Here is a 19,158-nt window from a genome sequence, read left to right on the forward strand (position 1 = left end):
GAACATGTAACTGCCATATGAACATCCAACTTATTTGCACTCATCAATTGCTTTATCCATTTATTTAGTAGCTATTAGTTACTCATCTATCTTTTTGTTTGTAAAATCACTTTTATTACAACTGTGTCTTTCTTGTGTTGATAATACAGTAAGCAGCTCTACAAGTTAATGAAATCTCACAAATCCTTCTATTGTTTAGATGATAAGCTTTCTTCAATTTATATAATTATTTATTTAACAATTGTCCATGGTTCATCTGACATATTCAAGTCCATAATGACAACACGCTTACCTAATAATTGAAATCAAATAACAACAGTGGAGAGTTCATTATAAGTTTATGTCCTTTTACTTGTAACAAAAATTAGCTGGAGCATGAAGTGAAGGATGCAAATAAAAGAAGTGGTCGTGAAAGTGGACAATCAGATGCAGCCTACATTCAGCTCTGGTGTGAACAGAGCGTTAATTTTACACACATATACATTTTCTGTTGCTTTACTATTTCACAGAACACAAACAGGGTCTCACATTTATGTCTTTTCATATGCATCTGTTAAGTGTGATGGCAAAAGAAATTTTTTTACACTGATTACAACTGAACTGATGTCCTCCAGAATGAATGCATATAGCTTATTCTTGTAAATCAACTTCTAAACTTTGTAAAAAAAAAGTATGCAGCTTGGAGCCGCTGCTGTGACACTGTACAAACTCTTCCTGTTGTGAATACTCTCACAAATACATGATACATGAAGGTCTTCTCACACTGAAGACACTTGTAAGAGGCCTCTCTCCAGTGTGAGCTCTTATGTGAATCTTAAGGTTTCCTTTGTACGGGAAAATCTTTCCACACTGAGGGCAGATGAATGGCTTCTCTCCAGTGTGAACTATTACGTGATTCTCAAGGTTTGCTTTGTTTGCCCAAGTCTTTCCACAGTGATCGCACATGAAAGGCTTCTCTCCAGCGTAGAGTTTTTACATGATTCTTCAGGCATTTGCTGTCTTTGAAACTCCTTTCACTGATGACATAAAACCATTTTTTTTGTGTAAAACTCTTTTCACACTGATCGTATGTGAACAGCTTTTCTCCAGTGTGAACTCTCATGCGAGTCTTAAGATGACCTTTTTGTGAGAAACTCCTTCTTTACAGTTTGCAGGTGTCGAGGAACTGTCCAGAGTGAATATATCATGTGAAAATTAAGGTGTTTTTTCTGTATAAAACTCTTTCCACACTGAGAGCAGGTGAAAGGTCTCTCTCCAGTGTGAAGACTCATGTGGGCTTCCAGGTTTCTTCTATCAGAGAATCTCTTTCCACACTGTTGGCAGGTGAACGGCTTCTCTCCGGTGTGAATTTCATTGTGCCTGTTAAGGGTTTGTTCGTCACTGAAACTTCTTCCACACTGTTGGCAGGTGAAAAGCTTAACTCCGGTGTGAATTTTCTTGTGCCTGTTAAGGGTTTGTTCGTCACTGAAACTTCTTCCACCCGGGTTGGCAGGTGTAAGTGTTTCATTCCGGTGTGAATTTTCATGTGCCTATTAAGGGTTTTTTTGTGACTGAAACTTCTTACACACTGTTGGCAAGTGAAAGGGCTCTCTCCAGTTTGAACTTTCATGTGGCCTTCAATCTTTCTAGTTCCTTTGTTTTGTGAGGACATCTTTTCAATCTTTGAGTCACTAAAATATTTTTCTCCAATCATGAACTGATGAGGTTTCTCATATTGATAATTTTCTTCCATATCACTGGGATCTTGACTCTCCTCTTTCAGTGGCATCAGGTCTAAAGCAGAAAGAAAAATATGCAATTTCACCTTGGTTTAATGTCACATAGCAACAACCAAAAAAAAAAAAAACATTTACACACATAAAGCATCAAACACAACCACGTATATGCTAGATCTATAACCACAAAGTTACTGTAGCCTGTAATCTCAGAACCTTATGTCACTATTGTTAACTCTTTGTTTTCTTCAGGGCATGTCCCAAATTCTTTCAAGCTGGCAGTTATCAAGCCCCTCATAAAACAAAACAAAAACACAATAGGGGTCTGCTTTGTGACTGGGATCCTGTGGGTCTCAAAACAAATCGTCTCATGTTATGTATGTAACCATGGTTCCCTGAGAAGGGAACGAGACACTGTGTCCTCTAGAGGCCACTTTGGGGAACGCCTTCAGCATGACCAGTGTCTGAAACATACGTCTAAACACAACAATAACATTGGCCGGCGACAGCCTATGACGTCATTACCCCGTTGTGTGCACAGTATAAAAGGGTGCCAGGAGAACCCATCATCCGCTTCTTCGTCTGGAGCTTGCGTCCGAAGCATGGCAAGGGAACTAGAGGACACAGTGTCTTGTTCCCTTTTCAGGAAACTATGATTAAATACATAACCTGAGACATTCCAATGGGGGCTACCACCAGATCTGAATAAGCTTGCTCAAAGAAATGGCTCAACAGATCTTTGGTAGCAACACCCTGCTCAGAAATGTATCAGCAGGGATACATGAGTTGAGTGGAGCCAAAGGTGAAAACTGGGCCCCGAACCAGCTCAGAGAAAGGGAACGAGGCTGACAGCGCGTAACCCTTACCATACAGGATTTTAGAAAGTGTGCAGAATGCTTAGCATGCACACTTACCACAATGTGGTATTCATAGCATGGTTTTTAAAAACCCTGTTACTTAAGGGGGTAACCGAAACTGTCAAGTAGACAGGCCTAGGAACCCTACGTGACTCTGGCACGCTCAGGGAGTAACAATTAATTCAGTGGGAGACTGCAAGCTTAGAGCGCATGTGGACTGAAAAGGGGTATCTCACAGAAAAACCCTCCATGTGAGAGGAGTATCGCCAAGTCAACCATAGCAGTCACAGAACAGACTCTGGAGCATCTGCTCCCCAGAAGGGAGCGGCGTTAGATTAGAAGAGGGAATCCAGCAGTGCCCAGTAAGAGACGGTCAACTGGTGTAGTTGGACGCAATCTAATGCTCTCTATCTTGATAGAGAGTGTGGGTCCCATATAACCAGACCCAATTGAATCAGAAGAAACAGCAGGACCCAAAAACCATTTATGCACATAGAGCTACAGCTCCTTAAAGCCAAAGCATTAGGAAGGGTTTCCTCAGAAACACAACTCACTCGTGCCTCAGGGTATGCAGTGGTTCAACCATGAAGGTTAAAGGAAACCCTTAAATCCCAGGAGACCCCTCAGGGTGAGAGATGAGTAGCGCACTCTGGCAAGGGCAGCTCCTCGAAGCAAACACCCAGACAGGGGATAAGGAGCACATCTTGATGGCAAGCTCCTAAAAGTCCATTCCTTAGTGAGGGGAGCACTGCCATGTCCAGGGAGCAGATTGACTGCAAATGGGACATTGGAAATGGGGATCCTGCTTAGAAGGGGATCACATGTTCCAATAGGGAGGAACAGGGTCACACCATAGAGGCAACCGGCCAAGGAGGCGACAGGGACGGCCTGACAACTCGGTATGGTTGCATATGAAGTTCTCAGGAGCAGTGATCTCAGCTCTCAAGCTGAGGCTCTCAGGAGCAGCTAATCCTCGCAGTAAGGGGAGCATTCCTAGCTCCAACATAAGGCAGCACTGATAGATTAGAGATCGTCAGCTGTTACAGCTAAACAGAGAGAATTAGACTATCTTGATAGACAGCGGGTCCCGTTTAACCAGACCCGAAAGATTCTGTAGCACAGCGGGACCCAACAACCCACATATGCATAAAGAGCTACCGCTCCTCAGAGCCAAATCATTTAGGAAGTGTTTCCGCTGAAACAAATCTCACTTGTACCTCAGGGAAAGCAGTGTACTCATACCCACTTCACAGATAGACATGTGCCCGTATTCAGTAATGAATATGCACAATATTGTTATTGTGGGCACATCAAAATACCGTGAATAATATATTACAAATTATTCAGAATTTGGAATGCATTTTAAAAATACTTTTCCCATCAACTGGTCAAAATGCACAACACTGCTGTATGCTTCTTGAAAGACACGTGTGCACTCTTATGTAAACAAGCACGCATGAGAAGCACACGGGGGAACACGTGAGAGACCGCTGAATGAAAGCACATTCACTCTCTGACAGCAGATGGCGCTAAACTGCAGAAAATGCAGCCATTACCCTGGAAACACCATAAATAAAGCAGCTGCACTAGACAATAGAGAAATTAAATGGCTCATACTCAAACTTTAATCCATACCGTCATTGGGATGGTGGCTTCAGAGGACCCCAGAGAGCATGATACTCTACCAAGGAGCATCAGCGCAGTTCAGGGTTAAGTATCAAGGAGGCTCGCAAGCCAACACTTGAAAACATACAACCCTGAATTAAAGTAAAGGCGGAGTGCAGTATAATGTGGTTTTCTTATAAGGACATGATACAAATCATCTGTCCGACAACTGCAGACAGATATCAACATTATACAATTCCTATATAAACAGAAGGAAATTACTGATAGGGAAAAATTTCCCATTAGGTCCTTTCCATGTTCTGCCCATCAACCGCGACTCGTGGGCAATGGGCAGACAATTCTCACTGCAACCAGAATGCTCAGCATGCATTCAGCTCCCGTGAGAGCCAGACACGCTCCGCCCATACGCTAGATTACCTTGGAAATCAATCGAGAACAGAAACCACTGTCGCTATTCCCATGGGAGGCAAACGCATTCATGCAAATACTATCTACAAACTCAGGTAAATAGTGAAGTACTCAACTCCCCCTCAGTAGACCCGAGCACACGATGAGCACAAGCCGTCTCCTGATGAGTCGAAAGCATTCAAATTCATGCTTATCCCTCACAAGAATTAAGCAATGAATGCAGAACCCGTCCAACTCCATCAAGAGCTGAACGCGCTTGCTCTTCACCACACACACACAACACGTGAGCCGTGTGAAACTGCAGGCATCAGAGCAAAGCCTCTGGCGAGAGAACATGCACTCCTAGTTGTGCTTAGCTCATGCCAACATAAACAAATGGTCAGTGAAGATGAAGAAAAGTATGGCGTGTTCTCACGGCGCCCTTTTATACTGTGGTCGCCATGGCTAATGACGTCATAGGCTGTCACTGACAATGCTGTTGTCGTGTTTAGATGTATGCTTCAGACACCAGTCACGCTGAAGGCGTTCCCTGAAGCGACATCTAGAGGACGCAGATCGAAGTTCCCTCGGAAGGGAACTCATGGGAGCAGGTGGATTTACCTTTACAGGTCCCAGGGCTTAACAAGAAATAAGTAAACGAATGAAGTTGAGAAGAAGATTAAAGCAGTTTTTATTATATAAACCCAAAACAAGGCAGGTCTAACTTTGGACAAATTTCTCAATTGTTACTGAAAAAAATAAAATTTAAAGAATTGCAGCTTGTGAATTGTAAGTTGTGACAAAAGTATTTTAAAAAGTTTATCCGTCATGGTATAGTGCTTTACTTTAGCTTGACAAAAACACAAAGATCTTATGGTCAATTTAATTGAGTGAAATGTTTTTATGTAAGAGTGTTCGGTTCCAGGTTTTTCGGCTCAACTCTGACTCCCACCATCTCAACCCGTGACTGTCCAAATTAGTCCAATTTAGTGGTGGTGACACTACTTTAAAATCAGCCATCATCAATGCTGTTAGCTGTTGCGACACCTAATTTTACAGAGGGACACCTGAGGGAAAAAGCTGTGGTGGAATATAATGTCAGGATTAATAAGGTGTTCTTTAATGAATTCATCACATTATAATGATCAGGGGATGACGCTGTATGTCTTAAAAAACATTGATATTAAAAAAATAAATGCAATGCATACAAAAATACATAGTAATATAAATGTATTGATTTGTTTATTCTTGTTTGTTTATCATCACAGTGCTCATTTACCAAGAGTTTCCACATTAAAGTTTTTTAAATAATAAAATAAACCCGGCTAATCAGCTCATTTAAAGCCATTAACTATTACAAATAATCTAGAAAGTTCATATCTAGATATTTATTATGTATAGGCTATTGGTTGTCTTTGTAGATCACATTTATTACACTACTTTTTTTTTAGAAATGCACTTGTTAAATACAGGTTAGTAAGAGTTATCCTCGCATGTTTATGTACTGAGGGGGAGTTGAGTACTTCACTATTTACCTGAGTTTGTAGATAGTAGACAGCACATTGCTTACAGTAAAAATAAACACGAATTGATACAAAATTACACTATAAATGCAAATAAGTAGGCTTTTTAGCTATAGGGGTAATGCGAGGAAAAAGTATACAAATGGAAACATAGAAGGCACTCGTGAAGTTAGAAAAACAAAGTTCTTTATGACCAGCAGGATTGTAATAAGGATAATGCAAATGAAAATGCACAATACGGCTTTTTATGTCAATGATAAGCTTGAATTTAAATTGTTTGTGATAGCCGACTACCTTTTAACGTAAGAAAAATAGACTGCAGCAGGGCTAAAAAAAAAAAAAATCGAGAAAGGAGCCATTGGCTCCTACAAGAAAAAAAACTTAGGAGCCAAATAATTTTTATTAGGTGCCACAGAATAAACGTGTTTTATTTATTTTACGATTATTATTATTTAATTATTTACATTTCAATCATACTGTCATGTGTTTATGTCTCATCTTTTCTTGACTTTATCAGCATTTTTATCCATCTTGTAGATGACCTGGGAACTAAGGTTCACTTAAAGTGGGAACTAAATGTCTTTTCCAGCTTGAAATCTACAGTCACAAAGAATTGTTCATTACACAGAATCTGTACCAGTATCATGGAGCATAAGCATCACTTGGCCACTGAGTGTAGCTTGGGCTCCACACACATGAGACATTTCAGTAAGTTGTACTCTAGGATCTCTTATAAAATAGCCTACCTTTTGATGTTAATTCATGTTCATTATGTACTATATTAGTAAAGAGAAAGATTAAAGGGGTTCACTTGCCCTTGAACTGAGGCGCTAAAGCGACCGCGCCTGCCCCATTAAGGAGCGCCAAAACTGTATTGTTTGAATTTCGTTATGAATTCGGAATAATTTTAAAGCTGGTACTTTTTATTAAAAAAGTTACAAAGCACAGAGCTTTTTGCGATTACTGGACGGCAGTTGCACTTCAAATAATGAAGTTCACGCATTAAAAGAACACAGACCAAGATCTTGTTTAGAAGAAGCCATATTAGTAATTAATATAAATGAGAATTGTTAACGATATTGCCAATATTCACACAGCTGACAGCTTTACCTGTTCTAGTTTGTTCAAGTTGTGCACGAAATAGACGCTGTATTTTCTGCACTTTCGCTTCTTCCGTCTCCGTCATTTCTCTCTCGCTGCACAGCGGAGCTGCGTTTATCACCCACATCTAGCTTGATTTTCCGGGGGTGACGCGTGGTGGCACACTGCCAAGATGGTGACGGCCGGCTCCACCCACTTTAGGCTTAAAAAATGCTCTTTAGAAATCTACGAGTGACATCATGGACACTACGTCCATGTATTTTTACAGTCTATGAATCGCACAAGTCAAAGGTTAAGGAATGAAACAGACTATTGTAATTTAGGAATAGAATATCATTGGTGTGTGAATCGTGTTCGCAATCTTCAACGATCTATTAAATTTAAGTGCTTTGTCATGTTGGTGGTGACACCTCTCTTGCAACGTTTAGCTTATTATACTTAGCATTTTTTTGGCTTCTGATCACAAGTGTAGACAAACTTTGGAGGGCTTTGATTAGAGCACAAGGTCCTGGTAGATCACTAGGTTGGGACCCCACAGTTGAAGAGAAAAAAAAGGCCACAGAGGAATCGAAAGGCAAAATCTAAATTTTGGAATTTTGAATCTGGAATTGGAATCGATTTTAGATTCCCAACCCAATTCATTGCATTTCTTTCTAAAAAGGAAAACGTTTTTTCAACTTTAAACTAAGTAATGTGTTTTGTTTAGGCTACTTCTGTATTATATTTTCTAATTTAATGTGTGACATGCCATTCATTTCTGTGGAGCTTAAGGATCAAATGACTGAATTCATCTTTGAGAATGAAAACCAACCTGTTTGTTCTTCAGTATCTTCTTGTTTCAGACTGAACACTTCTTCAATCTTCACGTTTTCAATCTCCTCCTTAATGAACATCATCTTTGTTTGATCCTCAGTGTCTTCTTGTTTGACTCTGAATGTTTCTTCAGTCATCACGTCTTCACTCTCCTCTTTAATAAACGCCATCATTATAATAGTGTGTCACGTGGATCTCAGTTGCTTCAGCAGGAGTTTTCTTCTGTGTGCTTGGACACTCTGTGTTTAAGATGAGAATAATTAACAGAGAGACAAATACATGCAAACTAAATGGCTCGGTCAGCTCTCTAGTTCAGTAAAAAACACACTGATAAGGGAGTCAGTCAAAGTCATAGTTTAATTGCTTGTGTTAGTTTTTTTTAAATAATAAATAAACCCGGCTAATCAGCTCATTTAAAGCCATTAACTATTACAAATAATCTAGAAAGTTCATATCTAGATATTTATTATGTATAGGCTATTGGTTGTCTTTGTAGATCACATTTATCACACTACTTTTTTTTTTAGAAATGCACTTGTTAAATACAGGTTAGTAAGAGTTATCCTCGCGTGTTTATGTTTTGTTGTGTTTACATTGTGCGGACCGTCAGCGCGCGGCGACTCAAGAGATTCGAATCACTGAATCGTTTGCGAAGCGATTGATTCAGTTGACTTAGAGATTCTAAAAGCACCGTTTCTCCATCACTTGATAATGTTTAAAGTGAAACTGATTTACGGTAAAGGAACCAAACTGAGACTCACCTTTCCTGTTACAGATGTGTGGATGCGCTTTTACTCGTACAAAGCAGCGCTCATGAATGTTAGATGAAGCGCTGCAACACTACATTAAAAAAATAATTATATTTATAAGGCTTATTAAAACCTATGAAATTGCTCCAACGGGTTGTGTCGATTTAAACACTTACTTTAAAGGGATAAAGACAGATCTTTCTTCAGGCGAATCACAACGCGGTGCGGCCGTATGACGTCATACCATCAGGACGAAATAAAAGTCCTATTGAGTGCATAAAAAATTACAGAAAACCAAAAACATAAAAAGTTTTACATGTGGTAAATTATATATTCAAATATATTGTCCAGTGATGTTATGTTTAATAACCACCAATGAAAGAGTCAGTCTAAAAGACAAAACAGCAATCAGTGCAGAAACTAGTAGTTTGATGCATTTTTCGAAGGAACCATAGTAAATTATTAGTTTATTACTAAATGTAAAATGTTAAAAACTAAATGTAACCTTTATTAGGGGCCACAGACACAGACAAAAACATGCAAAACAATTATTAAGTAGCATATGCTGAAATATGTTAAAATCTTACATTAGATTATTTTGCACTAACTTACCATTGTTTAATAAACTTAATGAATTCTGTGCAGCAGCGGGAACATCTGTTCTACTGGAAAAAAAAAAAAAAAAAAAAAAAAAAAACCCTGTATTTTAAATATAAAACCTTTTCATTTTGAAGTTTTACCTCAGCGTGCTTAATTGTCTGGCATTAATGAAGTGTTAATGTCGAGCCCTGGAGTCTATGTGCCCAATTTAAACCCTGGGAATGACGCATTTATTGGTTTTAACAAGCCACCAAAAGAAGGTGACCAATTACCAGTAGAGACCAACAGGGTCCATTACAGTTTCCATTAAAACCAATACAATTCCCCTTATAACCAGAAAAACCATTACCAATTTTGTGATGGTGTCTGTTGTTTTGTTTTTTTTCAGCAGGGCTATATATGATATTTTGGCATGCCTTGCATAAATTAGCTGTCCTCTCTGCTCTGTTGTCTCTTTCTCCACATAGCGGTTTCAATCAGTGGAGCCATTCACTGGCTTTGCACCTGCTTTCTCTTATTGTTCTCAGTGTTTTTGTTTTCTCTTCGGAGCTCTTTTACTTACTCAGTTTGTCTTGTGCTGCTCTTTGACTACTAGTGTGATTGCCTTTTGTTTCCGTTGGACTGATTCTCCAGCTTCAACTCCGGCCTCAGGTCATAGGTTTGATTTTGACGTTGGTCTGGACCAGTGCTTGCATTAGACTTTCTCACTGTCTGTCATTTGGACAGACAGTATCATTAAAAAACTGTCATAAACCATTATTACCTTTCATTGAAATGTCTTATTTAAATAAATAGCTTGTGTTTTCATTCAAATTTTTATTTTTAATCATAAACTGCCACAGTTCACCAAGGATGAAGACAAGGAAGATGCAGGGAAAGTAAACTTCTCTTTATTGGTGTTAGCATAAACTTGAGTGCAATGGTGAAGTCTCTGAAAGACACCTGAGAACTTAAACACAGAGAACGCAAGGTAACAGTCCAAACAATATTCCAATGAGGATGAACGAGGAAGGGAAAACACAGGTAAGTGTCCACAGCAATCTACAGGGCCGATGAAGGAGACACAAGGTGAGTAACCTCGAGGCCAGCCGATGAACTAACAGGGTGAGTGTGCTATATAGTGCTCTGGTGATTGAGTGCAGGTGCTCAGTACGCCAGTGATTGGGGCCGTGGTTGAGTGGTTGGTTCTGTAGCTGTGGCTGGTGCATCCGTGACAGTACCCTCTCCCCCATGGGCATCTCCAAACGTCCGGGAACAATGATGAGGACGACTGCAGCCTCTAGGAGCGGGATGGTCTGGGTGGAACCAGTGGTATTCATCGAGTAACGAAGGGTCGAGGATGTAGTCTCTTCTACCCAAGATCCTCAAAAACATGGTGTAATTACAAAGTGTTGTTAAATACAAACAAACCTTGAACATAAATGTAAAAGAAATCTACAAATGAGGTCCTTGGAAACACGTTTACAGTGCTGTTAATAGAAATACTGAACAACTAGAATACAAATGGATTAAACTACTTAACTTAGTGAGTGTATATTATTGGCATCCCATGGTAAATGGGAATTACACAAGCTTCAGTCATGATCCAGCCCTTACAAAGACCTGAGATGACCGAACACCTGAGAAAAGATGATGCAAACCCTCAGACAACATACAAAACTACCAAATTCTGCTTTAAGTTTGACCGCAACATATAATCATTACTGTTAATAGTGTTCACCGTCTGTTTGATTACATGACATTAACTAACTGCTTGATTTTTACCGTACATTTCTGCCATATGTACATCAACTTTGAGATAGTCACCACTAATAACCTACTACTAATTATAATATAGAAACTTACATTTTCTGTAAATCTGCTTTGCAACGATTTGTATCGTGAAAAGCGCTATACAGATAAACTCGAATTGAATATATCTTGCACAGGATTATGTTTATAGAAAAAAAGAAAATACAGCCTTGTTTGTTTATTTCTTTCATGTATTTCTATTTCACAAAGAGATGTGAGAGTGTAATATTGTTTTTATACAACAGTTATATAAAGAAGCTGATATCAAGTCAGATTTTTTTCATGTCTGCTCTTCCAACAAAATAAAACAAAATCTGGTAATTATAGTAGATCAAAAATTATGCTGGAAACCACATATAAATATCAAAACAAAATATCTATATCCATTGTAATAATAAATGAAACTATATTTTGAATCAAAACTCATTATATATTGTATTGTATACATTACACATACTGTACATTACCAACAAGAGCAATAAGGATTGTAAAACCAGGTTTTAAATTTGGATAAATTACATGGTTTAAAATTTGGATTTCCAAACTGCAGAGGTAATTTATAAAGTATTTTAATAATTTGCTTTCAAATTGTATTCAGAGCCTGTTTGAAGTGAAAGAAAGCCAGAATAAATTAAAGGGTAATGTACATTCAATTTAAAAATAGATGCATATCTCTGATAGTGTAAAGATATTCAATAATAATTGTGACAAGGAATTAAAAATGTGTAGCTCACTTTGTAAATTTAGAAGAATTTTTTTTTCTATGTAACTCTATCTGTTTTATCTTATATAAATAAAAACCAATTTCGATTTGGACCATTAGGACCAGACAGCGTTGGGACTGGAAGCTGGCGGCTGCTGCATCCACAGAAAATGATCAGTTTTCATCATCCTAAGTTTGAGGCTGTCACTGACAGAAAGTGAAGATTATGATGGAACGCACAAGGAGGCGGCTGGTGTGGGACATCAAGAGAGATTTAGTCAACCTACCTGTTGATGAACTGTACCGCACTGCCAATGGTACTGGACCAATATCTGAATACAACATAAATGAATTGGATTTGGAGGACAGTGAAGTGTGTTTTGAACACATTGACGCATATATGTTTAGTGTAATCTTGCTAGAGGCTGATGATAAAGGTATGCAAGAATTATTGACCTTACAAGAAATGGTGACATCAGCTAAACAAATCCACAGTTTTTATGCACATCTGAAAATGTCACAAACAATCATAACACACATACAAAAAATATAATGCAGATACAGTGACATGTGAAAGTTTGTGAACCCCTTGCAGAATCTGTGAAAATGTGAGTCATTTTAACAAAATAAGAGAGATCATACAAAATGCATGTTATTTTTTATTTAGTACTGTCTTGAGTAAGATATTTTACATAAAATATGTTTACATTTAGTTCACAAGACAAAAAAATAGCTGAAATTATTAAAATAGCCCATGGTTGTGTGTGGTTACCTGGATGATCTACGTTCACGAGTCCCTTGTTTGTTCTGGACAGTTGAACTGAGCACGGTTCTTCAGAAAAATCCTCCATGTCCTGCAGAATCTTCAGTTTTCCAGCATCTTTTGCATATTTGAACCCTCTGCAGCAGTGGCTGTTTGATTTTGAGATCCATCTTTTCACACTGAGGACAAATGAGGGACTCAAACAGAACTATTTAAAAAGTTTCAAACATTCACTGATGTTCCAGAAGGAAACATGATGCATTCATCTTTTGCATATTTGAAAAAAGGTAAATTGTACTTAATTTGTCTTTTGGGAAACATGCAAGTATCTTCTGTTGCTTCCGAAGGGCAGTACTAAATGGAGAAAAAACTTAAAGAAAAAAGCATACAAAATAAGAAAAATTTGGACATCATCCTGTTCAAAATCATAGTTACTGTTGGTAAGGGTTCAAATATGCAAAAGATGCTGGAAAACTGAAGAATCTGCAGGACATGGAGGATATTTCTGAGGGAAAACTTTTTAACTGTTCAGAACAAACAAGGGACTCTCATCACAAAACAACCACACACAGTATTAAGAACCAAGGATTCCCAAACTTTTGAAGGGGGTTATTTTTTTTTTGTTCTTGTGGATTAAATGTAAACATCTTTTATGTAAAATATCTTACTCAGAACAGTAAATAAAAAATAACATGCATTTTGTATGATCTCTCTTACTTTGTTAAAATATTTTTTTATTAGATTCTGCAAGGGGTTCCCAAACTTTTGCATGTCACTGTACTGTGCAAGATGTGTTTTTACATACAGTGTATGAGGGCCTGAGTCATTAATACAAAGATATTCGCAGTGAACTGAAGCCCCTGCTTGCTGACACTAATGTGACTGATGAGGCCATCCTTAGACATGTCACAAAAATCACCAGTGATGAAAATGAGAGGCTGCGATGGCTTGGGCAACCAGCCCAGCAAGAACGAATGGTTCACAGTAGGTAGTGTGCAAGTTCATGGTATATCTAACAGTGATGTGGGAGAAAAGATGGAGGCTGCTGTAAAGAAAGGCCAAGACGATCCAATTAAACAACTGATGGCGAGGATGGACGCACTTACCAACCTGGTTGATAATTTACAACACTCCATGGCAATACGAGAGAGAGAGGGTGTCAAGGCTTCACCAGTCAACGAGTCTCCTGCCAAGTGAATCGCTTGTGTTGTTGTTGGCATTGTACAGAAGAAGGTCGACAGGACTGTGCACATCGCTTAATTTGTGGTGAAGAAGGGCATTGGGCTGCTGGATGTTTGAGACGACCTCAGTGGCAGGGAAACAAGAGCCGGCCACTGCAGAGGGATAACCAGTGACCACAAAGCAAATGTCCCAAAATGATGCAACCTGGTCAACACTGGCCAGGCAGGGGGAAAGGAAAATGATAGATCAAAGACTTAGTAATCAGACATAAGGGAATAAATTGCCAAGCACAAAAGTAGAGCATAGGAGTCAAGGAGTCAACATTCCTGATACCTACCAGACAAAAGATGACAAAATAATTAAACTAATTGGAAGAAAAGCACTTACCCAGTGTAACTTGAATGAACTCACACTGACAGCACTGCTGGATACAGGGGCGCAGGTCAGCATTGCAGATAGTGTGTAAAGAGAGATACCTACCGAGTGTTGAGGTGAGGCCACTGCGAGACCTACTGGGGTATGACAATGACCTGGAGATCTTAGGGATTACCTGTTTTATGCACTAAACTATGCTGTATATACTGATAACAACTCGTTGACATATGTGATGGGCATAGCAAAGTTGAATGCAGTGGGCCACCGCTGGGTTGGGGAGCTTTCTGACTTCCGGTTTAACATCAGATTCTGGCCAGGCAGAGCCAACATCGATGCAGACACGTTGTCCCGTCTCCCCCTGAACATCGAAGCATTTGAGTCAGAGTGCACAGAAGAGTTACCTACCAGTGTTGTACAGACTGTTTGGGAGGGTAGTCGTGTGTGAGGAACTACAGCCATTGACCACTTATCTGCTGACAGTTGGTTTGGAGGAACTGGTTGCAGCCCAACAAGAGGACCCAGTGATTTATCAAGTATGACAGTAGAAAGCCAATGGGGTCATGCCAACAGAGGAAATGAGAGGAAGCCTGACAAGAACCAGTAGGAAGATTATGCATGAAGGGAATAGGCTGCATCTGGAGGGGAGCTTTTCTATCGAGAACAAGAGAGAGAAAACAGTTAGTTTTACCAAGCAAGTATAGGGAGTTGGCCTTTGAGCACCTCCATAACAGGATGGGACATGTGGAAACAGAGAGACTACACAGCATTGCGAAGGATCGGTTCTACCGGCCATACATGAAAGCTGAGATAAGAGGGGTATGTGACCAGGAGGTGTCCCTGCATAAAAGACAAGGAACCTACCATACATATCTGAGCGCTGATGGAAAGTATTACAGCAAACTCACCTATGGAACTGGTGTGTATCGACTACCTTAATTTGGAGTCGAGCCGAGGAGGGTATGAATATATCCTTGTAGTCATGGACCATTTCACCAGGTTCGCTCAAGCGTATCCAACCAAAAACAAGTCAGGGCATATTGCAGCAGAGCAGCTGTTTCAAGACTACATCCCCTGCTTTGGATACCCAGCCAAATTACACCACGACCAGGGGCGAGAATTTGAAAATGAATTGTTCCGGAATCTTAGACAACATACTGGCATTGGTCACTCCCGAACCACCTCATATCATCCCCAAGGAAACCCTGTGGAACGATTCAACCGGACTCTCTTGCAGATGCTGCGAACACTGACAGACAGGGAAAAAGAGATATGGAAAAACTACTTACCTCAAGTTGTACATGCCTACAACTGCTCACAGCATGAGTCTATGGGGTACTCTCCATTCTACCTGTTGTATGGACGGCATCCTCGCCTTCCACTGGATCTGATCTTTGGTCTTTTGGAGCCAGAAGAAGAACCAACTCCAAAGGGGTATGCAGAATAGTGGGCCCAGAGAATGACAGAAGGATACAATACTGCAGAAAGTCATAGTCGTATGTCAAGCGCAAGGGGGAAAACTCATTATGAACGTAAAGAGAGAGGAGTTGTGCTGAAGGCAGGAGATAGTGTACTAGTCTGGAACCTCAGAGAACGGGGAGGCCAGTGAAAGCTGGGATCCTACTAGGAAAACGCTGTATATGTGGTAAAGAAACACGTGACAGACAACCCCGTATACATAGTATATCGGAAGAACGGTGACAGCAGAAAGACCAGGACGCTACATCGAAATCTGTTGTTACTGGTGAATGACTTACCTGTGGAAGCTCCAACAATAAAACCTGCATCCATGGGACCTGAAATAAAGAAAAAGTCAGAGAGACATACAAACATCAACCATGTCGACAATGAAGATAGTAAAATTGCAGACTCTGATGAAGAGAGCAGTGTAAAAGGATACTGGTTGAGGTCTCCAGTCAGCTGGTCATCAACAGGGGACAATCAACTTCTGGGAAGAATGCCTGTAGGGGAAGACACCTGTTCTATACAAGAGAGAGAAAACTCAAGGCACAGAGAGGAACAAAGAACAGAAGAGAGTACATCAAATGAACATCCAGATACTTACCTCGACATAGCAATTCCAGACGAACCAGATGATGGAGACAACACAAATTCAAACAGTCAGCCTGTGAACGTTAAAAAGAGTGGATGGTCTGGAAGCAGAAGAAGAGGCCAGCATAAGAAGGTCGGCCAGGGAGCGGAAGCCAAGACAGATGTATACATACAACACGTTTTGTCAGCCTACAATTCACCCCTACACCACACTAAGCTCAATCACTGCTTATCCTATTCCACATATGCCCGTTTGGGGTTCCTACAGTTAAAGCATGCCCCTTATTTGCTCTCACTAATACTTACCTCAAGTACACACACCTTATGGGATTACAACCGGTGTGTATTAAGACTGGGTAATGTTTGATCAAGAGGAAGGTTTTTTTTTTTTTTTCCAGGGAGAGTGTGGTACCCACATAAAGTATGTACATGATTTTATAAACATTCATGATTTCCTGGGGGGAAAAAAAGACAATTTTTTTCTTTGAATAATGTGAGCAGAGACTCTTATTTTAAAATGGAAAGATTGCATATAGGGGCCGTCTTCACAGCAACTCCTAACACAAACAGAGGAGCTGGCAGAGAGCAGATGCAATTCCAGTTTCTCTTCTTTGTTTCCTGTATTTACAGTACTCTGTCCACTGGTTTCCGGACGTGGGATCTGCAACATAATATTGATTTTATACAAGTTTAATAAAGTTAGCATTATGTGACTTTTTATACATGATGTTGCCTGTTTTTGCTAAATTTTGCCAACGAAAATAGTTCCAAAGATCACAGTACCGTTTTGTGTCTTTGAACAACACACAAGACGGTGTTTCCTTATTGAATGAATCAGCTTTTTGAACAAAATCAGTTGAATGAATGATTCAGTGGCTCTCAAACCTGTCCTGGAGGACCCCTAGTTCTGTACATTTTGTTTGTCTCCCTTATCTATAGCTCCTTTATCTAAACACACCTGATTTAACTCATCGACCCATTAGTAGAGAGACCTACAAATGCCTTGTCCAAATACCCACACTTGCGGTCTTTGCACTTGTTCACTTGACTACTTATATGACGTATTTCCTGTATTTGGCCCAAGTGTTCAAGTGAGGATAAAGAGCACAAGTGTGTGTACAACTTCCCATTACCTGATTGGACACTTTAATTTCTGGTGCTTCTAATTAAGTGATAAAAAGCATTTGCAAATAATGTACAAAATAAATATAGGCTACTCACCTTTGCACCAACAAAGGCACTTAGCACTTTGTTTTACTACCAAATTATATGTAATATCTAATTATTATTAATATTTAATTTACATTGGTAGGTTTCTGTGACCTCTCGCGATTTTACTACCAAATTATATGTAATATCTAATTATTATTAATGTTTAATTTACACACTAAGCCTTGAATACCGCTCTGGAGCGGTATATGAGATAGTGTGGATTTAGTGTGTGTTAAGGGCACTGCACTCTAGTGTTTTAAAGATCTTGACAGTCTTGCGCACTTACTTCGCACACGCGCTCTCAAGTGGCCAAGACTTCAAGTGTTTGTATTTGGACAAGGCAATAATGTGCAGGGCTAAGGGTCCTTCAGGACAGGTTTGAGAACCCCTGCCTTAAAGGATAAGTTCACTGCCAGAATAAAAATGTCCTGATAATTAAGAAATTAAATTACGTTTTTTAAGGAAAACATTCCAGGAATTTTCTCCGGTGAAAATGGTGGCCAACGATTTCAGTGTCAAAATTGGTCTTATCAAGTGAAACAATCGTCATTTTACTTAAAAAAATTAATTAATACACTTTTAAACCACAAATGCTTGGCTAGCATAAGCGCTGCAATGCGCATGCACATCGTTATTAGGTTATATTGGAAAGGTCGGGTGGGGAGTACTGACCCAGTGTTTATAAAGTGAACATGTGAAAAAGTCAAATGCCCTTTACAAAAAATGTAAAACAACAATGCCGGGACGATTTTAAAGTTGGAGGAGAAAATGTTATGGAGTTTCTAACCAAAGTCCAAAGACGAAGAACTAACCGGCCATGACCTTTCCAACAGGATTACGTAATGTGTGACGAAGCGCATCGCAGAGCTAGAGCAAGCCTAGCATTTGTGGTAAAAAATTATTATTATTTTATTCAGAAAATTACCAATTGTTTGGTCAGCTGTTTGAAGTAATTGGTTGATTCCTGGACACATAATTTACATAGTTTTAATTCACAGGCAGGGATTACCCTAATTGTTTACGACTCTAATTCATTTAACCATCAAATCTGATGTTTACAAAACGTTTTTGAATCCAGAGTCTTTAAGGTTTATCTTTCTATTAGAGAACATGTAACTGCCATATGAACAACCAACTCATTTGCACTCAATCACTTTATCCATTCTTTTAGTAGCTTTTAGTTACTCATCTAAGCTGCTCTACAAGTTCTACAAATATGAAATCCTTCATATTACTTAGATGAAAAACTTCCTCCAATTTATATAAGTATTTATTCAACAATCTTCCATGGTTCATCTGCCATATTCAAGTCCAGAATGGCAACATATGTTTACCTAATCATTGAAATTAAATAACAGTGGAGAGTTCAAGTGAATGATGCAAATAAAAGAAGTGGTCGTGAAAGTGGACAATATGATGTAGCCTACATTCAGCTTTGGTGTGAACAGACCCTTAATTTTATGTATAATGTCACACACGTATACATTTTCTGTTGCTTTACTATTTCACTAAGAACACAATTAATGTCTTTTCATATGTATTTGTTAAGTGACGGCAAAAGAAAAAAATGTTACACTGATCTCAACTGAACTGATGTTGTTCAGAATGAATGCATATGGCTCAGTTTTGTAAATCAACTTCTTTAAAAATACAACTATACATTTGTTTTTAAAAGTATGCAGCTTTGGAGGCGCTGCTGTGATGCTGTACAA

At 39.2% G+C, this 19,158-nt stretch overlaps 1 protein-coding gene across 1 annotated transcript; it reads right to left on the bottom strand.

Annotated features, from left to right (window-relative positions):
• Positions 1-769: 769 nt before the first annotated feature.
• Positions 770-8,812, bottom strand: LOC122134519 (gastrula zinc finger protein xFG20-1-like). Its single transcript, XM_042754525.1, has 3 exons — positions 8,784-8,812; positions 8,021-8,261; positions 770-1,773 (listed from the first exon to the last, which is right to left on the bottom strand). The coding sequence occupies exons 2-3, from the start codon at positions 8,193-8,195 to the stop codon at positions 1,268-1,270; spliced, it is 681 nt and encodes a 226-aa protein (XP_042610459.1). The 5' UTR covers positions 8,196-8,261; positions 8,784-8,812; the 3' UTR covers positions 770-1,267.
• Between the last annotated feature and the right edge of the window lie 10,346 nt (positions 8,813-19,158).

The sequence above is a fragment of the Cyprinus carpio genome, unplaced genomic scaffold, assembly GCF_018340385.1.
Source record: "Cyprinus carpio isolate SPL01 unplaced genomic scaffold, ASM1834038v1 S000006537, whole genome shotgun sequence".
Classification (NCBI taxonomy): Eukaryota; Metazoa; Chordata; class Actinopteri; order Cypriniformes; family Cyprinidae; genus Cyprinus; species Cyprinus carpio.